At 44.3% G+C, this 19,757-nt stretch overlaps 1 protein-coding gene across 1 annotated transcript in view; it reads right to left on the bottom strand.

The window, feature by feature from the left end:
* Nucleotides 1-19,757, bottom strand: part of FER1L6 (fer-1 like family member 6) — a 173,826-nt gene that overhangs the window by 78,524 nt on the left and 75,545 nt on the right. The window contains exons 15-19 of the mRNA XM_073794722.1: nt 18,367-18,487; nt 15,703-15,803; nt 12,357-12,447; nt 8,618-8,737; nt 6,981-7,133 (exon numbers count right to left, since the gene is read on the bottom strand). Coding sequence (XP_073650823.1) covers nt 6,981-7,133; nt 8,618-8,737; nt 12,357-12,447; nt 15,703-15,803; nt 18,367-18,487 — 586 coding nt within the window. The remainder of the gene's footprint in view (nt 1-6,980; nt 7,134-8,617; nt 8,738-12,356; nt 12,448-15,702; nt 15,804-18,366; nt 18,488-19,757) is intronic.

Raw genomic sequence — 19,757 nt, 5'->3', positions numbered from 1 at the left:
CCTTGCTACCCTGCTTTCCCTCCTTTGAATGTACTCGGATTTGTATTTATATTTATGTTTGTTTGAATTTGTGTTTATGTGTGCAGTAGTGTGTGTGTGGCGTGTGGGTGCGTGCATTCTCAACATGTGAAGGGCGCAACTCAATGCAGAGCGGCTCCTTTATTTCTCCGTCACCAGGATTAGGGGACTCCTCACCCCCATCTAAGGAACCTCAGGCCCCAGACTTGTCTGGGTGCAGGATTTCTGGCAAGGCTTTCGCTCGGAAAGTGGCCACCTCTCCAGATTTCGTCGACTCTTCTAAGTGCCTCTTCTTAGTGTTTCCTAGGATTTCCCATCAATGCACAATTCCCCTTTCTTCTGCACCACTTCTTTTCCATGGAGAATCACAAAATCCCACTGGGAGAGGCTACCACTTGCTCTGACAATTTCCCAGGCACCCGTGGAAAGCCCCAGAACCCCAAACTGTGCCTGGTTCTTGGCCTGCCTTCCTGTCTTGCTCTGTGAGTTCCCCAAGAGGACTGTGAGCAACTCAGTTCAGCTACTACCAAGTGCCACCAGACCTTGCTGAGGGAGTGGGGCCAGAAGGGCCTCACAATGACTGCGACACAGTCCTGGGCTTCCCTTCCAAGAGCTCACATCTAGACAGGGAGGCCGACTTGCATTCACTTACTCAAATGCAAGGTCAAGTGTAAGAGAGAAGATGCCACAGGACCAGAGGAGAAGCAGATATATCCATCCTTTCTTTAATACTCACATATTCCAGTAGGCTTTAATAAGTACTTTGGAGTTGGACTCGTAGAGAAGGCATCCCAGGAGGAGGGAAGTGCCTGAACAGAGATACAGAGGCAGGAGCTAACTGTGGTGATTAGGGCTGACGTTTAGTGAGCGCTTACTTGGTGCCAGGGACAGATTTGCTAAGAGCTTTCAGCAGAGAAAAAGCTGGAACAGAGAATGACACAGATGAGGCTGCAGAATCCTGCTGAGTATACGGAGGAGTTTAGATTTTATTCTTTAGGGAATAGGATGCCATTATTTATTCAGCTTTAAAAAAACAACTAAGGGGGGGCTTCCCTGGTGGCGCAGCGGTTGAGAGTCCGCCTGCTGATGCAGGGGACACGGGTTCGTGCCCCGGTCCGGGAAGATCCCACATGCCGCGGAGCGGCTGGGCCTGTGAGCCATGGCCGCTGAGCCTGCGCGTCCGGAGCCTGTGCTCTGCAGCAGGAGAGGCCACAACAGTGAGAGGCCCGCGTAACGCAAAAACAAAACAAAACAAAACAAATCAAAAACAACTAAGGGGGCTTCCCTGCTGGTTCAGTGGTTAAGAATCCGCCTGACAATGCAGGGGACACCGGTTCGAGCCCTGGTCCAGGAAGGTCCCACATGCTGCGGAGCAACTAAGCCCGTGAGCCACAACTACTGAGCCCACGTGCCACAACTACTGAAGCCCGCACGCCTAGAGCCTGTGCACCACAACAAGAGAAACCTCCACAATGATAAGCCCACGCACCTCAACGAAGAGTAGCCCCAGCTCGCCACAACTAGAGAAAGCCCACGCGCAGCAACGAAGACCCGATGCAGCCAAAAAAAAAAAAAAAGTGATACTTCCAAAAAATTTTAAAAAAAGAAACAACTAAGGTCATTTTGCTGTTAGTAAAGACAACCAGTGTGCAACTCATCGTTTTAAAAATTATAATAAGACAAAACACCCTCAATTCATCACTTCCACAATAAAAATGAAAATAGCTAAAATGCATTGAGCACTTGTTCAATCAAACAAATAGCTATTGAGAGCCTAAGGTTATTTTGTTGTAATAAAAGCAATCCCTCTGCCATCTGTATACATCCCAAGGACATCAATTCACAAAGGCAGGATGTTTGACTGTCATATCACAGTGATGTCCCCAGTGCCTAAAATAGTACTTGGCACTCAGGAAGCACTCGGAAAATATTTGTTGAATTATTTATTTATTTTTCTAATAATAATATTTTACATGTGCTGAGCACTTACATTGTCCCAGGCCCTGGTCTAATGTTCCTCCCTACACACAGAACGGCCTATTACTTGCATACTATTAACAAGCAATAGGTTATCATTCATCTTCATGACGACTGTAAAATAAATTCTTTCATTATGTGTATTTTAAAGATGAAGAAGTGGAGGTTCAGAGAGGTTGAGACAATTGTCCAATGTCACAAAGCCAGGCAGGGATAGAGCCAAGACTCAACCCTGCTCTACCTGGCTCCAGAGCCCATCCTCTTGGCCCAAGCTCCTCATACAGTGGTACATGTACCCGTGCATGTGAACTGCTGGGGCATCTGGTTTAAATATAAATTCTGACTCAGCGGGTGTGGGGTAGGATTTGAGATTTCTCCCTGTTGGTGCTTATCCTGCTGGTCTATGGACCACAGTTTTAAGTGTTTGAGTAGCAAGACTCTTAACTATGCTGTGTTGCCCCCAAGCAGGTCCAATATCCTTTGCTTCTTAAAGTAAAACAAAAACACAAAACGTCCTTCATCTCTACTGCTATGAAAACAACCTGTATATGTGAATTCATGGCTAGAAACCAAAACTCAGCTAACATCTTGTGAAAACGTTATACAAGGACCATGGCTGCATGCCTAAAGTTTGCCGTTTATACATCTTTTTAAAAATACACACCTTGAAATTGTTTGCAAGACAATGCAGTCTCTCACTTAGGAATCCAAGTTGGGACTCACGCACCATCACTGAGCACCTTCCTAGGTGCTCGCAGAAACAACAACCCACGTTTCACTTCACGTGCATTTCCAGCCTCAGCTGTCTTCCCTGCCTTCCCCTCCCCCGCTCTCCCCTTGCTCTCATGTGCTCCTGAAGCCTGACCAACCAGAGCAACTTCTTTCCTTTTAAGAATAGCATGGCAGGGCAGGGAGGGAAAGAGAGAGAGAGAGAGAAAAAAAAAAAAAAAATTAAAGAATGCAAAATTGCGTCAAAAAAGTATGATCACCAATATGTAAAAACTGCACGAGACAGAACGCTAAAGTCTTAGCCTCTCCTGTAACCCACCCACCTCCCCTCCGGGGTCCTGGTGAAATGCCAGCGGTCTTACAAAAGAAGGGAAATCTTGGCCAGTCTGAAAAAGGAGAGAAAGATGGTCATTCACACAAACTGTGTTGAAGTTGGTCCATCAATATTAGTGTGGGAAAGGTGTGTTTGCCTTGTAGAGACTTCACTTTGAGGCAGGACCTGGAAGGTGTCTGCAGCTACCACTTTCTGCTGCATCCTAGGGAAGGCTGGATGGAAACCTGGAGGCCTGAGAGGAAGAGTCTGGACTCAGGGCTGTGGAGCAGAAGCCAGGATAGAGGTGGAAACGAGACTGAGGAGTGGCGGACTCAGCACTGAGAGGTGACTCAAGAGAAAAAAGAAGATTGGGCCACTGCATCCATCTCCCACAGGAAGAGTTTCCTTTTAGAATGAATGTCCTTTTCTGAGACTGAAGGGGGAGAATTCTGCTTTTCTGGATGGTGGATTAGGCTGAGCTCAGCAAATTCTGTTGCAGCATTTTTAGTAACATTATGAATATATTTAGATTAGAGAGAAATAAAGATCCTGGAACAGGGACCATGAAAACCTGATTGCCGTTCCAGATTTACTATTACCTAGCCATGTGACTTCAGGTGAGGCAGTTTTGTTTCCTTTAGATTAATTAATATTCCCTCAACCTGGGCCCCCTAGGCATAGCAGTTTCCTAAAATTTGTAAATAGCTATTCTAGATGAATAAGGTTGACAAGCATGGGTCGTAGAAGATGATTCCTGACTGCAGGACGTTGACTTTTCCACTGGGTGACGGGCACTGAAACTCCAAGAGGGGGATACAACGGCAGCCTCTAAACGTGTTTGAACACGGGGTGTTTATGGTGCCACTCAAAGGACAGCTGTTCTGTGCAACAAACTTTGAGGCGACTCTGGAAAAAATCTAGAGATCTGAGAGATTTACATTCTGTGCTTTGCCTCACTGCACTTTCTAATTCCCCGTTAAGAAACCGGAGTGAGCAGCAGGTGGGTGAATCCTTTGTCTCCCTGAAGCAGCTCTTGCTTTTTTCAGATTCACCAATTCAGTGAAGAGAAACAGGGCCTAAAGGGAGGTGGCCGGAGGGAGTTAAAAGCAGGGGTAACAAACGTAAGGTAGATAGCTAGTGGGAAGCAGCCGCATAGCACAGGGAGATCAGCTCAGTGCTTTGTGACCGCCTGGAGGGGTGGGATAGGGAGGGTGGGAGGGAGGGAGACGCAAGAGGGAAGAGATATGGGAGAAAAAAAAAAAAAAAAGCAGGGGTAACAATCAGAACTGGAATGAAAGTAGTTTTCATCTTATCAAGATGTTTCATCATGTCAGGACAATCAAACAACATGTTCAACATTTACAAAGCTATCACCCAAAGCAATCCCAATGACAAAAGGAAAATCCAGATAAAGAAGTAAGCCAAGGCCACAGGGCAAAGGTCCTGAATTCCCAGTTAGGTCTATTCTCTGGCTTTAGTTGACAGTTGTTCTCTGTTCTAATTTTAAATAATTCTGGGATACATCAAAATATTTAGGAAGGAATAACTTTATGCTGGTTTTCTCTTATTTTTAGCACAGGGCTTTCTGAAATGATTTGCTATTTTTAAGACAGGTGTTTCTTTCAACCCCAGAATTCCTTGGAATGAGAAAGCTGAAGAAATATTTGTGGTGAATAACTAGGGTGAGTTTTTCTTTTTCAGTTACAGTTTTACAGAGGTGGGTTTAAAAATCCTTTTGTACATATGACAGAAAATATTGGGTTGGCCAAAAAGTTCATTCGGGGTTTTCCATAGCATCTAACATACAGAACCACAAACACTTCCCTGGATGTGAAGGGGGCACACAATGCCAGAAATGTCCCCTAGATGTTGGATTTCCTTTTGTTTGAATGCCAACATTTATTGCGTGATGACCCCGGCGGACGTACACTCTGTGTTCTTTTACGTGCAGTTATCCACTTAATCCTCAACATCACATCCCTATTTGAAGGATGAAGAACAGGAGACACAGAGATGTTACGTAACATTCCCCAAGTCATACAGCTCCTAAATATTAGCCCTGGAATTCACTAAGAGATAAAATTGTATTCCCCTCAAATGCATATGTTGAAGTCCCAACCTCTAGTACCTTAGAATATGACCTTATTTGGAAATAGGGTCATTATAGACAGAGTTAACATGAGCTCAATCTGGAGTAGGATTCTTATAAAAAGGACATCATAGGAAAGGAGACATGCACACAGGGAGAACATGATAAAAAGATTGGAGTTATGTTCCCACAAGCCAAGGAGCTACCAGAAGCTAGAAGAGATGCTTCCCCAGCACCTTCAGAGGGAGCACGGCCCTGCCAATCCCTTTGTGTCAGCTTTCCAGCCTTCAAAACTGGGAGATAATAAACTTCTGTGGTTTAAGCCACACGGTAGCACTTTGTTACAACAGCCCTAGTAAACGAATACAAATTCCAACCCAGATTCACCTTATTTCAAAGCTCAAGTATTAAACCAGTACCCTGTAATGCCTCTTCTATCTGCCCCCCATAACAATCACATCAACAGTAGACTCTAGCCATTGGATGCGCTTTGAGGCTGTCTAATCTAGCTGCCCACTGCCATATTCATACCAAGGGGAGAAAGAACACATTGTGGACCTCCATTTAGGGAACTATTTCCCTGTAATGTCTCTCGTGGGGCCCAGTTCTAGCCTCTGGAAACACACACGTGTGCGCGCGCACACACACACAATCATCCCACCATCCACGTGGAAGCCCTACGAACACAAAATCTCTATCATGCTGTCAAATCTCTCTTCTAGTTAAGCATTGTCATCTCCTCACCTATTCTTCACATGGCATGGTTTTGAGCCTTCTCATCCTCCTTCTAAGGTAGTGGAAGAATAATTATGTTGTAGCAAATAATCAGAACTCAGATTGGCAGGACAGCCCACTGTGAGTTGGGAAAGTTAATCAGTCAAATCACACACTCTTGTTGCCAGCCATTGGTGAGTGTTAAGCTTTTGGACCAGTCTTTCTCCATGTTTGCTCAAATTCTCTCCTGGGATAGAAATGTCTTTGTAGTAGAGGTAAAATACCCAGGGTCTCCAGGAAAGGCTCAAATCTTGATTTAAAGACAGTAGGATCTATCCAGAGATTGTGCCTATGAGCCTGTGTTCATGAATGGTGCAGGGACCCAAGATGAAAAGACTATCATATCTTTACAGTGTAAAGCCGCCAGGAATCCTGAACTAGCAGTTCTGTGGAAGAGCAACCTCTCCTCTTGTAATTTTCTTTGAAGTCTATTTTTAAAATATAGATGAACTCGTGTAAAATGATGCCATAGATACATTACTCAAGAGAAAAGTAGAGAGGAAACTAATAGAAAAAATGTTCATTCTTCTTAGTAATCAAAGAAGTAAAAATTAAAATAACCTTAAGATATCTGCACTAGATTTTTAAAAAAACACCTTATATGTCTCTGGTGACATAGTTATCGGAAAATTGGAAAATATTCAGCCCTAGGATGGTCTCCTTGAATCAAGAGGGGGCAAGATGTTCTAGTTGTCCTCAGACTTTTGAAAGTCTTAGCGTCAAGTCAGAGATCTGGACACACACTAGGAATGCCGTGCAACCCAGGAAAAACAGAGGTTCCCATCCTTGAGTCAAAAATAGTACAGACTGTGACCTTTGATGAAATACCAGAAATTCCATGGGGAAGGGCGTGTCCCTGGGCCGGGAGCCTGAGCAAGAGCCCCTCCCCTTGGTGAATGAGGGCTGAGCAGAGAGGAGCAGGGAGGAGTCTCTTCCCTCTCAGCAATGATGCATGGGGCTCCCTGAGAAATTGGCCTAGAAGCCAGGAGCCAGCTCTTCCCTTGCCATCTGGGACCCATTCATAAAAAAGACAATAAAAAGAGTCTGATCAGAAAAAAAAAAAAAATAGTACAGACTTACTTTGAGGAAGTGAGTTTTGATCTTCCCGCAGTGTTGACCCATCTGCTTCCTGATGGGGGAATAGAGCAAGTCCTTGGCGGCGATGCGGGCATATGCCACCCTCCTGCTGTTGCTCAGCATCCAGATGAGGATGTCAGGGATGGTGTGCTGTGGCTGTGGAGAAGGAGGGGATGGATCTGAGAGGTGGGTGTTTACACAGCACCCCCAGGGTTCTCCTATCCTGCACCAGCACCCCTTCTGCACAACAAGTTCTGTGACTTAAACTTTCTGGGTACTGAAACACCTGTGCAACCGAGCAAGTTAAGCGTGGCTTCTTTGAGAAAGTCTTAGGTCACGGAAGCCCCATACGCCCAACTGCTTATCATGCTTTGACAATATGCAAGTCGGACCCGTGACTTGGCATCTCTGGTGGCCTATTTTTCTCCATCTGCAGAACAAACGTTTGCTCCTCCTTCCCATGGAGTTTTTCTTTGCAATCTTGTAATCATGATTTGGCTTCCAGCATTGGACCTCTTAAGAGCCAGGTAACATTTCCAGAACATTCAAATGAAACACCAAAAACAAAAATCCATGAATGTCTTTCCATCCGCTCTGAAGGAAGGAAAAACAATTTTACAAGGGATTTTATACCTAAAATATAATTGCTAAGTATTTTCGCTCCATTATAGGTGTTTATTCAGGAGCAACTGCACTCAATTGCACAGAAAATTAGACTTTCAAGTTGAGCTAATCAAGATAAGAATTGCAGAATTCCCTGCCAAGAGGCCCATTATGTTGTGAGTGTTTGAAATGCACATTGCTGAGCCAGTATAGCTTCCAAAACAAAAGGGAGGCATATTGTCATAAACTAGGCTTTGACATTCTCGGACTGGAAGCAGATACTTCTTCTAACCCCGTAATCCTCTAGTGTAATTGGTACCCTAAGAAGGCATCCCTTCTCTCTTGACATGGAAACAGAGACATCCTTGTGGAGGTTCTCTGGCCACACGGTCAGTCAGTCACAGACCTAGTTTGAACCTTCTGGGTGCTTATTAAAATTCCTGCATTCCAAAGTGACTATCTCACAGCTTGTTTGTTATGCCTCCAGGGAATAATGAATTTGCAACAGGAAAAAAAGCTTTCAAGGACAACAGAAGTAGTAAATCTGTACCTCACCCTGAAAACTTCCGCCACAAAACCTAGTATTTAACAGAAGCAAATACAAGGACTTTTTTTAGATCATTCTGGTAGTCACCAGAAGATATTGCTTACAATTAACTTTAAAATGAGAAGCTGTTTTAACTTTTACTGGACATGAGTTTCAATTTGCTTGCAGTTAAAAACCTATCAAAGATCCCATGTTTATTTTGACTTTTCTTGACCCTATTAAGGAGTGTGCTTTATTATTATTATTATTTAGGAATGTGCTTTTTATTTCGGCTGAATACTCAGGCTTCGTGAAAAAATCAATAAAGCCGTACATGTTTGGCTTAATTTAAAACCCCCTCCTTCACCCTTCAAGCGAATGGTACCTGCTCAGCTCAGCAGGGCTTGAGAGAAAACACTGCTCATCTTTCATTCTTATCAAACATTCAAGCCCCACTGGGAAGATATTCGGTCTCATCTTCCAAATGACCTTTGCCTTTAGAGTTGATTACCTCATCCACAAGAAAGCGGATTTTTTCCACAAAGTTTTGGGCCGCCTGGATCATTTCATCAAGAGATAACTTTTTCTTCTGCTGCTGAGTGAGCCCCTTGGCCTCCTGGGCTATGGCCTCCTAAAACAAAACAAGAGTCGGTGTAGATCTTTCTAGAAATCTGGTTAGCGAGCACAGTCCTGTTGCTGGAGATTCCTGAAAGTGCTTGTAAGTTCCATGCTGAGACACTCATGAGGGCTGTTTCAGGCTCTGCTATGGGGCACGCTGCCCATTAACAGCAATTTGGTAGGACTATGCAGACAGTGAATATTATCTCAGCTTCATTTGACAGATGAGAAGCTGAGGCCCAGAGAAGCCAGAGGTTTGTCACAGGTCCCATAGCTCTTTAGTCAAGACCTGAATCTAGGCTTCCTGATACTGGCAACAACAACAGCTAAAATAGACTGAGCTCTTACTCTGCACGGGGCAATGTTATAGCTGCTGTATTAACCCTTAGGACTCCTCACAGCGACCTTACGGGGTAGGTACTATCATTCCCATTTTACAGCAGAGGAAATAGAGTCATGCAGCTACAGAGAGGCAGAGCTGGACTTGACCCCCTGCTGAGTCCAGAGGCCATGTCCTTCATCACTGCTCTCACCACCTCTCCCCGGAGGCACAGTAGATGCTTCCAGACCAAGTTGGCATCATTGGAGAGAGGCACCAGGGAGATCTGTGTGTGTGGTTGGAACATCTAAAAGTGTTTATTTTGATTCATTCATTCAGCCTGCATTCATGTTCTTAGGGGAAAAAAAAACCAAACACTTTGCAGTGATTTCTAAGGCCCTGCATGAGTGGGTCCTGCCCACTGGCTGCTTCATCTTGGAGTGCTTCACTCACTGGGCCTCAGGCACACTGGTCCTCAGGAGGTCCTAAAACACGCCCAGCTCCCTCCTCAAGACTGGGATGCTTAAGGTTCCTCTTGACCACATGTTCTCCCTAGACTCTGCATGGCTGGTTTCTCCTCAGGCCTCCACTGCCATGATACCACTGTCATATATTCTCCCACATTTTCCCAATCACCATGGCCTTTTAAAATGCCCTTCATTAAAAAAAAAAAAATGCCCTTCATAATCATAACCTGTAATCGTTTTTATTTACTTTTTGTTATCTATCGTCTGTCTTCCCCACTCAAATGTTAACTTTGCAAGGACAGGGGGCCCCTCGGTCTTGTTCTTACCTTGAATACTGAGAGTCTGGTGGAGTTCCTGGCACATAGCGGGTGTTAAATAAATGTTTGTGAAATGAACAGACCAGTCAATAAATTCCTCAAGAACAAGCACCAAGTACTGACAGCCTTGTGTCTCCAGCACCCAGCACAGGGCCTGGCACCGAAGAAGCCCTCTGATTAGAGGACCTGAATACCTGCTATGCACCAGGCACTATCCCAGGAGCCAAGGCCTGGGACAAGAGGAGGACTCAAGCTTCCTTTCCTTGAGACTCTGACAGTTGGTGAGGTGAAAGCAATATATGCAAATAACTAAAATGTGTAATGCATCATGGGACCAGAGGGGCCAAAGCCAGGTTTTATGGATAATATGATATTTGTGCTGAGCAAACAATGCATTGAATTCATCAGATGATAAGAAGAAAAAGTACAGTCCAGTTGGAAGGAACAATTACATATGAAGGCACGTAATCAGTGAGGGTTCAGAATCGTTGGCACATAGATACATGGGAAGGGAGCAACGAGAGACAAGGCTGGGAGACTAGGCTGGGACAAGACGGTGAACAGCCCTGTATATCGTGCACAGAGGAATTTGGCCTTTATCTTATGAACAACTGGGAGACTCCAATCTTTTGTTTTTAATAAATTTATTTATTTATGGCTGTGTTGGGTCTTTGTTGCTGCGCGCAGGCTTTCTCTAGTTGCAGTGAGCGGGGGCTACTCTTTGTTGCGGTGCGTGGGCTTCTCACTGCAGAGCACGGACTCTAGGCGCGCGGGCTTCAGTAGTTGTGGCGCACGGGCTTAATTGCTCCGCGACATGTGGGATCTTCCCTGACAAGGGCTCAAACCCGTGTCTCCTGCATTGGCAGGCGGATTCTTAACCACTGAGCCACCAGGGAAGCCCTCCAGTGTTTTTTTTAATCAAGAGAGATCTAAGCAGATTTGTGTTTTGGAGACCATTCTGGCTGTGGTACGGAAGGTGGACTAGGGGAAGATGACTGTGATAGCCCTGGCCAGAGACGCTAAAGCACTCGGGTTAGGCAGTGGTCCTGGGGATGAAGAATGGAGTGAGTGCCAGAGTCTTTAAGGGCCGGGGTCTCAACCTGGCCTGGGGTCAAAATGACCGTTTAGTGTGAGGTATAGCAGGGGTCCCCAACCCCCGGGCTGTAGACCGGTAGCGGTCCGCGGCCTGTTAGGCACCGGGCCGCACAGCAGGAGGTGGGCGGCAGGCGAACGAGTGAAGCTGCATCTGCCTTTCCCTGTCGCTCCCATTACCGCCTGAACCACTCCCACTGCCCCCCCCTCCCGCCCCCATCTGTGGAAAAATCCTGTCCACGAAAGTGGTCCCTGGTGCCAAAAAGGTTGGGGACCGCTGAGGTACAGGATTCAAAGTTGATTCTTAAGCTTCTGATTGGAGCAACAAGTGAGGCTGGTGGTACAAATACAGGACAGGGAACAAGCTTCGGTGGGCAGATGATGGGCTGAGTGGGATACGCTGAGTCAGAGGTGCTATGAGGCAAGCAGTGGACGTGTCCACCCAGAGGCTGGAAATGCGGAGAGAGAGCTGGGCCACTGCAAAGCACGGAAGTCTTGGGCTTGTTCAGGACAAGCACTGTCGGACACAGGAAACGAGAGAGCTGTGCGGGCTATCTGTGGAGGACGGGCACCGCAGAGACAGTCAGAGGTGCTGAGGAAGACATTCAGTAGGAAGCAGATCTTACATACGGTGGGAATCTGGCCTCCTTGGAGTAGAGGAGGACACAAAACTTCATTTATTGTTCTGGAAAGCAGGATGAGTCAAGTGTTCAGAGACGCGGGCTTTAGTCTCTGGCGTATGATTAACCAGCTGTGACCCTTAAATAAAATCATTTAACCTCTGTGGGCCTCATTCACATCTTTAAAAATGTCCCTGGCCAAACACTGAGTAATTTTATTTTGCAGAATTATCATGGCCTCAAACAAGACGTCCCTTGGTGCCATTGCTGGAACTGAAGTTTCAAGGAGAGATAATCAGGGTCTGACTTGGTCTGGCATTTCTCAGTCGTCACTCGTTCAATAGCGACCGAACATCTCTAAGGCACTCAGTACTGTGCAGGGTCTCCAGGGCACAGAGAGGTACCAGCCACTGCCCTGCCCTCAGGCAGTGCTCACAGCTTTTCACACAATTCATAATGGGAGGACACCAAGGAGAGGTAGTTGAGTTATGTCTTTTTGTCTCTCAGCTTAGGAGGCAGAAGGTTAAGTGAAAGAGTCCACAGCCTTTGACAAAATACAAACGTCAAGAAAATGAACAAGTCCTACATCAGAATAGAACATAGGGCTGGTGGGCCTCTAGCTCATTCTTGTAAACATTCAGTAAATGCTAGTTCCTCTCCAACTCACTCATCTATTTATTCCCTTCCCATTCTTCTATATCACACAACTGTAGAACTTTATCCTCATGTGCTCTATGACCTATGCTTCATCCATGAGGTTTATTTTTAAAGCACACGTTTTAGTTCTTTGCAAAAGTATAAATAGATTTTCACATACCAGCTCCTGCCAACAGAGCGTAAGTCGTTTCTTATCTAAATTGGTTTGGTTCAACATCTTGGGTTTCTTTTCCACTTCAGAGATAAAGGCACTATAAGAGAATAACAATTTTGAAACCTACTTAGTGAAAATTCATTTATATAATTCCAGAGATTTGCAAGTATACTTTCTGCAATACAATAGGAAAGTTGATGAAGCCACAGAACCAAGATTTTTCATTTTGGATTAAGCAGTAAGGCACTAACTTTTCTATGAGACAAAATGCGAATGGGAAATAGTGCCAGGCCTCACATTAGTTTTGGGGATGTTTGTTTTTCTACTTTCTTTCAGTATATACCTATTGTGATTCCTATCCAAGTTCATAATAGCAAACACAAAATAATGCAGTTTTCCTTTATCTTACAAATTTAACACACACCAAAATGTTCCTGAAAATTGTATGTAGAGCAAATATTTTAGACTCAAAACTGGGCTATGTCTTCACATTTTTAAAACTAAACAAAGGACTGAATAGTAACGTTTTGAGGGATGAAGTTAAAAATGTGTTCAAAAGGAAAATGGTAATGGTTATAAATGCAATTGAAGAAGAAACAGAAATGACTTTAAATTTGGGGAAATAAGATATTCCCTCATCAGCAATAAATTAAAATCGATACCATTTTCACTTACTAAAAACCAGGTAATATTCAAGGTTGATAATATTCAAAGGGAAATAGTCACTCTCCTCTATTATGATAGGAGAGTGTTAATTATTATAATGTTTAAGAGGTTATTTGACAGCATCTATCAAAATTTAAATGTCCATATAATTTGATCCAAAAATTATACTAGAATTCTACCCTTCAAAAATAACTGAAGATTCTTGCAAAAATACGTTTACATAGTAATGTTTATTGTAGCATTGTTTATAGTAGCAAAATAAATCAGAACAACTTAAATATAAGGGACTAGTTAAATACTACATGATACATATCTCGTGATTGAACACTGGGGATGAGTATTAGGTGCTACTGGAGAAAGATACCAGTGATACATTGCTGAGTGAAAAAGCAATCTGCTGAACAAAGTGTGTGACGTTTATGAAGAAATAGAGTATTTTTATGAATGTGTGTGTTTGCAAATGCACAGAAAAAAAGGAAGACAAATCGAACTCTTCTCTCTGAGTGGGACTGGAGAGAGAGTTGAGAACACTTTTCCTTTATACATCCTGCATTTTGTTGTTGTTGAAGATGAGCATGTAGTATTTCTGTGATGAAAAGAATCAATTACAAAAGAACAAAAGGGGCATCTAAGATGACACACCTCCCAGGGAGGGGTCCCACACCAGAGCCCTGCCTGCTGGTAACTGGAAACTTCAATCAGAAATTCTCTTTGGACATACTAGTCATCGCATTTTCTCTTCATTTTTAAAAAGAATAAAAAGGAGTCTATTTTGAGGAGGGAGTCTTGGTGCCACCTGTCTCCCTTTCTTTCCTAGAGGCAGAAGGAATCCATGCCACTCCCAGAATGGATCACCTCTAGGAAACTTTATGGATGCTTCTAATCTCTCTCCCTTCCTCATAGGGGGAGAAGTAACTTATTTCCCCATCAGAATGGGGGTAGATGACTTTGGCACGTGATTCTGTCCATTCCTCATCTTTCAGACCCCGCCCACTGCGAGCTGTGGGTGGCCTCCTCACCTGTACACAGCAGGTGGCCTGTCCCTTCTTGGGGGGAAGCCCCAAAGTCCAACTGCTCAACCTCAAACAGCTGGGGGGACCACAAAGTCTCCTTGACCTCAGGTACAAACTTTTTACTCAAATCCAGGTTTACCAAATATAAAATGAACGTTTGATCTCTGTCTGACCCTCATGAATACTTTTTTCAGTTGGCTTTAAACTTGAAGAGAAAAGGGAATAATTATCAGTTCCAAGTAACCCCTAATAGAGAAAAGTTATTCAGCTATTAATTTGCCCACAATTTCTAAAAATATGACCATGAAGCTTTTAAGGATGCTTCAAGGGATTTGCAGGTGACACTTAGCTCACAGCAGGAGTAGCACTGATATATATTGCTTCTATATGAAACACAGAAAAGAAAGAAAGAGAGAAAAAACTACATATTTATTTCTTTGCTTTCTTTTTTTTAAGTAAAAAAGGCTTGGGTAGTTGAGAGATTAGGAAAGACGAAACTTACAAAGCTGAACACGAGAATCTATTAATTTTTTTCTTTCCATCACATGAATAGCCATTCCTTTTCCATTGATTCTATTATAACAAATTCTCATTATTGCTCACGTCTTGACCCAATTCATCAGGTTGTTTCCTTATGGGGAAGGCAGCCTCTAAGATGGCCCCAATGATCTCCACCTCCTATTCTTCTTGCCATTGTGCAATTCATCCCCTTTGAATGTGCACTGGTCCTAGTGACTTGCTTCTAACAGAAGACATCAAGACTGATGGGATGTCACGTCCAAGATTAGGTTATAAAAGACCGTGATGTCCGTCTTATTGGCATGTTCTCTCTGACTCCTCTTTCTTACTCATTCTGATGCAGTCAGCTGCCATGTTGTGAGAGGTAGCTTGGAGAGGCTCACATGGCAAGGAATTGAGGATGACCTCCAAACAACAGCTAGCAGGGAACTGGAGTCCTCAATCATTCTCAATCCAACAGCTCATGAAGAACTGAATTCTGCAAATGTCCGTATGAGTGATCTGGGAAGTGAGTCCTTCCCAGTTGAGCCCTGAGGTAACTGTAGCCTTAGTCAATGCCTTGACTGCAGCCTGGGAGAGGTCCTGAGCCAAGGACCCAGCTAAGCCACACCTGCATTCATAACCCAAGAAACTGTGAAATAATAAATATGTGTAAGCCACTAAATTTGAGGGTTATTGTTACTCTGTAATAGATAACTAATACACCCTATTTTTTCATCTTTTATTATATTGTCTACCTCCTGGAATAAAAGTCATTAATTGGTGCTTATTAATGTAGTGTATAAAAATTCTATTAAATAGCATTTGATATAATTTATCCATCTACTTGCCAAATAGTTGTTGAGTACCTATCAGATGCAAAGAGCCATGCTGGACACTGACACTACCAGCATTTTTCTTGTTTCATAAAATGTCTCTGCAGTCTTTCTTTTCTTCTCTTTTCCTTTTTTTCCCCCCTTTGCTTTATGTTTTAGTTAAGTGTCAGGAAGCAGTAGTGAGCCCACAGTTGCAGCTAAATTACTGAACAAAATTAAGATGGATATAACACTATTCAATGCCCATATGAATGCATGTAAAATCGACCATTTTCTAAGTAGTTAAAAGCTGATTCCATATCTGCTGAGCTACCCAGATGACAGCTGTCTCTGCAGTACCTGCTTTGACTGACGAAGTCAGTGAGCACCATCTTCATTTTCTCTTCCGGGGCTTCCTCTGAAATCTTAATCAGTTCTTTCACTTCCTCTATACCTTCATCCTGAAAACAAACCACAGAGGTGGGGGGATGAGAGGTGGGAATGAGACACCATAGTGGAGACACTGATTCTAACACTCACAGAAATAATATCGAGCTAATATTTTGTTTTGAAAATGAAGGAACATATCTCTTGTTTTTTCGTGTATGTCTGAACAGGGAAATGCCACTGCATTCTAACTTCGAACCTTCCTTTCTTAACTGGAATTGGCCCAGATTCAAGTCTTCTCCTGTGTTGCTCAAACTCATTGTTTCTGTCCCAGATTTATTCATGAACTGAGTTCCATTTATTTAGAATCTACCTTGTGAGGGAAACCTAATGTCATGGGAAATACCTAACAAAGTAGAGTAAATTAGATAGAATTATCAAAAACTTCAAAAGCAATGTTCATGCCAGTTTGTTATATAGGAGTATAACCACACTGGATAATCCCCGAAACTAACAGGCTATCAATTCTTCTGATTATGGGGGTTTTTGTCAGGGGTGGGGTGTTGAGGGAAAAGAAGACAGGTTGTATATGACATTGGCTATATGCTTGTGTACTTAATCATTGTACTTTTCCTTTGGATCCTAAATTCTAGGGTTCCATTTCATGGCTTGGAGGAAAATGGCACCCAAGGGGCAATGTACACGTCACCACTGCTTTGCTAGAATTTACAACAACGACATCCTCCATCACATACCTAGGGACATATATTTCCCTCTTTGCCCCTTCACTATAAGGCAACACTGTGGAGCGGTTAAAGGTTTAGGCTTGGGAGTCAGACTACCTACGACATCCAAATCCAGGCTTTATCAGGTGACCTCACCCACTTCTGCCCAGTTTCCTCATCTGTAAAATCTGGCAATAATGGTACCCACCTATAGCCCTATAGGGAGATGTGAACGTCTTCAAACCATGCTTCGTGCTTAGTAAACATTCAGTCAGGTTAGCCATGATATGCCACGCATGGCAGGGATCCTGGCTCTGAGAAAGAATTAGAAACAAGTGCTCAAGGCTACTATGGCCTCTAGGGATAAAAAAATTCTGATTTGTTTTTTCAAGCCTTTTAGAAATAAACTACTTTGTCTGAAGGAGAAGCAAGACCAGCCATAAAAAGCGAGTCCATGGCCTCCCCATGGCGTGACTCCAAACCCAGCCTCCATGACCGCTTTCAGACTCCGTCTCCATGATGCCTGCAATCCCCTTGGCCAGAGGCAATACTGTGTTTTGTTTTGTTTTGCTTTGTTTTAATTAATTAATTTATTTTATTTTTGGCTGCGCTGGGTCTTCGTTGCTGCATGCGGGCTTTCTCTAGTTGCGGCGAGCGGGGGCTCCTCTTCCTTGCGGTGCGCGGCCTTTTCATTGCAGTGGCCTCTCTTGTTTGCGTAGCACGGGCTCTAGGAGCGCGGGCTTCAGTAGTTGTGGCTCACAGGCTCTAGATCGCAGGCTCAATAGTTGTGGCACCCAGGCTTAGTTGCCCCACAGCATGTGGGATCTTCCCAGACCAGGGCTCGAACCTGTGCCCCCTGCATTGGCAGGCGGATTCTCAACCACTGCGCCACCAGGGAAGCCCCCAATACCGTGTTTTACACAATTGGAGACAGAATTATAAAGCAAACGGGAGAGAGAAATGCGTGCTTTCCTTCGTGTGGGTTTTCATGGAATGAGAGGGATCAGACCAGGGTCCCCTGGTGAGGCACAGTGGGACAGAGAGGAGAGGACACTGCTCGTGAGATGTGTGGGCTGGAAAGAGGAATGTGGAGTAAACGAAAAGGAATCACAAAGGGAGGGAGATACCAAAGGAGCAGTGTTCCCAGGTTTTCTTCCCCGCCTCCACCCGGCAGGGGTTGGGTGGGACGGCCTAGTATTTTTCACATATAGGTGCCATTTTAAATACTTTCACACATTCAATTCCTCAAATAATTCTGAAGGAAAAGAGCAGGATATGATGGAAGAGGGTAAAAGGGAGCGAGTAAGAAGGTTTCTCTGAGGAAGTGCTTAAGTATGAGCCCTAGAGGTTGACTGGGCTTCACAGGAGAAACATGAAGGGGAAAAGCAGCCCTGACAGAGGGAACAGCATGGAGGTGGCTAGGAGGCACAGAGGAGCCTGGTTTCTTTGAGGCACTTGAAAGGAGACCAGCGTGCTTGGAACACAGTAAGGAGGAAGAGCACGTGAGATGTAGGACTGGAGAGGTGTCAGGGCTTGAACTTGGAGGAACTGTCCACCGTGTTAAGGACTTAGGATTTTATATTAGTTGAAGCTAAGATCTCTCAATTTTGTGAGAAAGCTGTCCATCCCTTGCCTTTGGAGATTGGGAAAGTGGCCTAACTCTAGGTCCTATAACAGTTAGAAGCAGAGCAGGGATTTGAATTTGGATAATTTGATTTAAAGTCAAGGGATTTTGCAAAATGTATTCTCGTTCCCCTGGGTCCGTGTGGTAGGAGCCAGGTGTCCTCCAAATGTAGCAGCCTCAATTCACTTGTATTTAAACTGAGGTCAAGACCCTCTACTGGGTGGAAAAAAATCCCCTTTGCCTCCAGCTTCCCAATATTCAAATCCATCACCTGTCAGAGTCACCTACCAGGAGGTCCGCCATTTTCTCCAGCATGTTGGACCAATGCAGCCTAAACGTCTGGTCTCCCCAAGAACTGATGAGATAGACACAGGGCTTCTTGGCCTCGAATGGCAAATAGTTGTAATTCCTGGGAAAACACATTAGGTCTGGAAGTTAGTTGGTGATCAGTGTTTTTCAGACAATCCCAGTAACCTGTTCATGTTTGTATGTTCTGGGTGGGTTGGGGGAAGGGTGATGACAAAATAGTCAAACTATTAATTCCATCCTTAGCCTTTACTTGGGGATCCATAGACAATAAGCAACGAACTGTTATACGGCTACAGCGGTGAGGTAATAACAGCTACCACCCTCTGACCCAGGGCAAAGTTTAGAAATGATCTCACAAGAGGGAAGGCAAGCCCTCTTCAAGGAGAAATTCTCTTTCCAATTGAGAGAAGAGAGAAAGGAGAAAAACTAACATCTTTTTCCTTTTAATGCCTATATGCTGGGCCCTGACTGTGTAAGGATCAACCGAGATAACAGATGTGAATGTATTTTATAAACTGAAATCGCTAGAGAAATCTAAGAGGGTAATAATATTAATGAAGATGAAGTCATGTGCTTCAAACTAAACGTCAGCATCCCATGGCTTGCCGTCCATTCATCCATCCATACAAAATGTATTGTTGCTGGGCATTGGTGCCGGTAATGCAGATGACCTGCTTGACTAAGCAGGGACGAGAGGGATGGCAAAGTAGCTGGAAGGGGAGCTGTGGAGCCAAAGAGAATGAATGGCTGATGGCGATGGTTGGATGTGCCTAAATGATAAGAAAAAAGTTAAGAGGATGAGACTGAAGACAGAAAAGAAGGAACTAACCAGTAGAATTCAGTTCCCAAGGAGGAAAGGGATGGATGTGAAAGCAGGGAAGATGGGAGAGGTGTAGCAAAAGGCTGAAGTGCCCTGCCTAAAGACAGCGATATTCTTAAGTAGGTTTGCCCTCAGCCGCCTGTAATTGTCCCATACACACCCGGGTCTGTGTGAAGAGAAACGTGGAAGGCAGGCCAGTCTTGTCATGGAGGCAACAGACAAATTGTGTGTGTATGTGCATGTGTGTGTATGTTGTGTGTGCACATGCGTGCATGTGTGTGTGTGGTGGTCTATTAGAGAATCTTCCAGTTCAGCTGCTGCCACCCTGGCTTGCCACTATGTGGACAGAGCCTCGATATAGTGACAGGAATATAAAGCCCCAAAACACCAGCATGGCATCTTGGTCTCTTCGAGCCAGCCTGTCAGGACTAATGGGAGGTCCATCTGAGGGTTCCGTAGAGCTCTCATTTCCTCTCAAACCCTTCCCACACTACATCCCCTGACATCCCCTCCAACAGTCAACAACAGGCTAGTCTAACAAGGTGGGGAT

This window comes from Tursiops truncatus, chromosome 17, assembly GCF_011762595.2.
Source record: "Tursiops truncatus isolate mTurTru1 chromosome 17, mTurTru1.mat.Y, whole genome shotgun sequence".
Lineage (NCBI taxonomy): Eukaryota > Metazoa > Chordata > Mammalia > Artiodactyla > Delphinidae > Tursiops > Tursiops truncatus.
The sequence above is the reverse complement of the archived record's forward strand: the minus strand, read 5'-3'. Positions and strand labels throughout refer to the sequence as shown.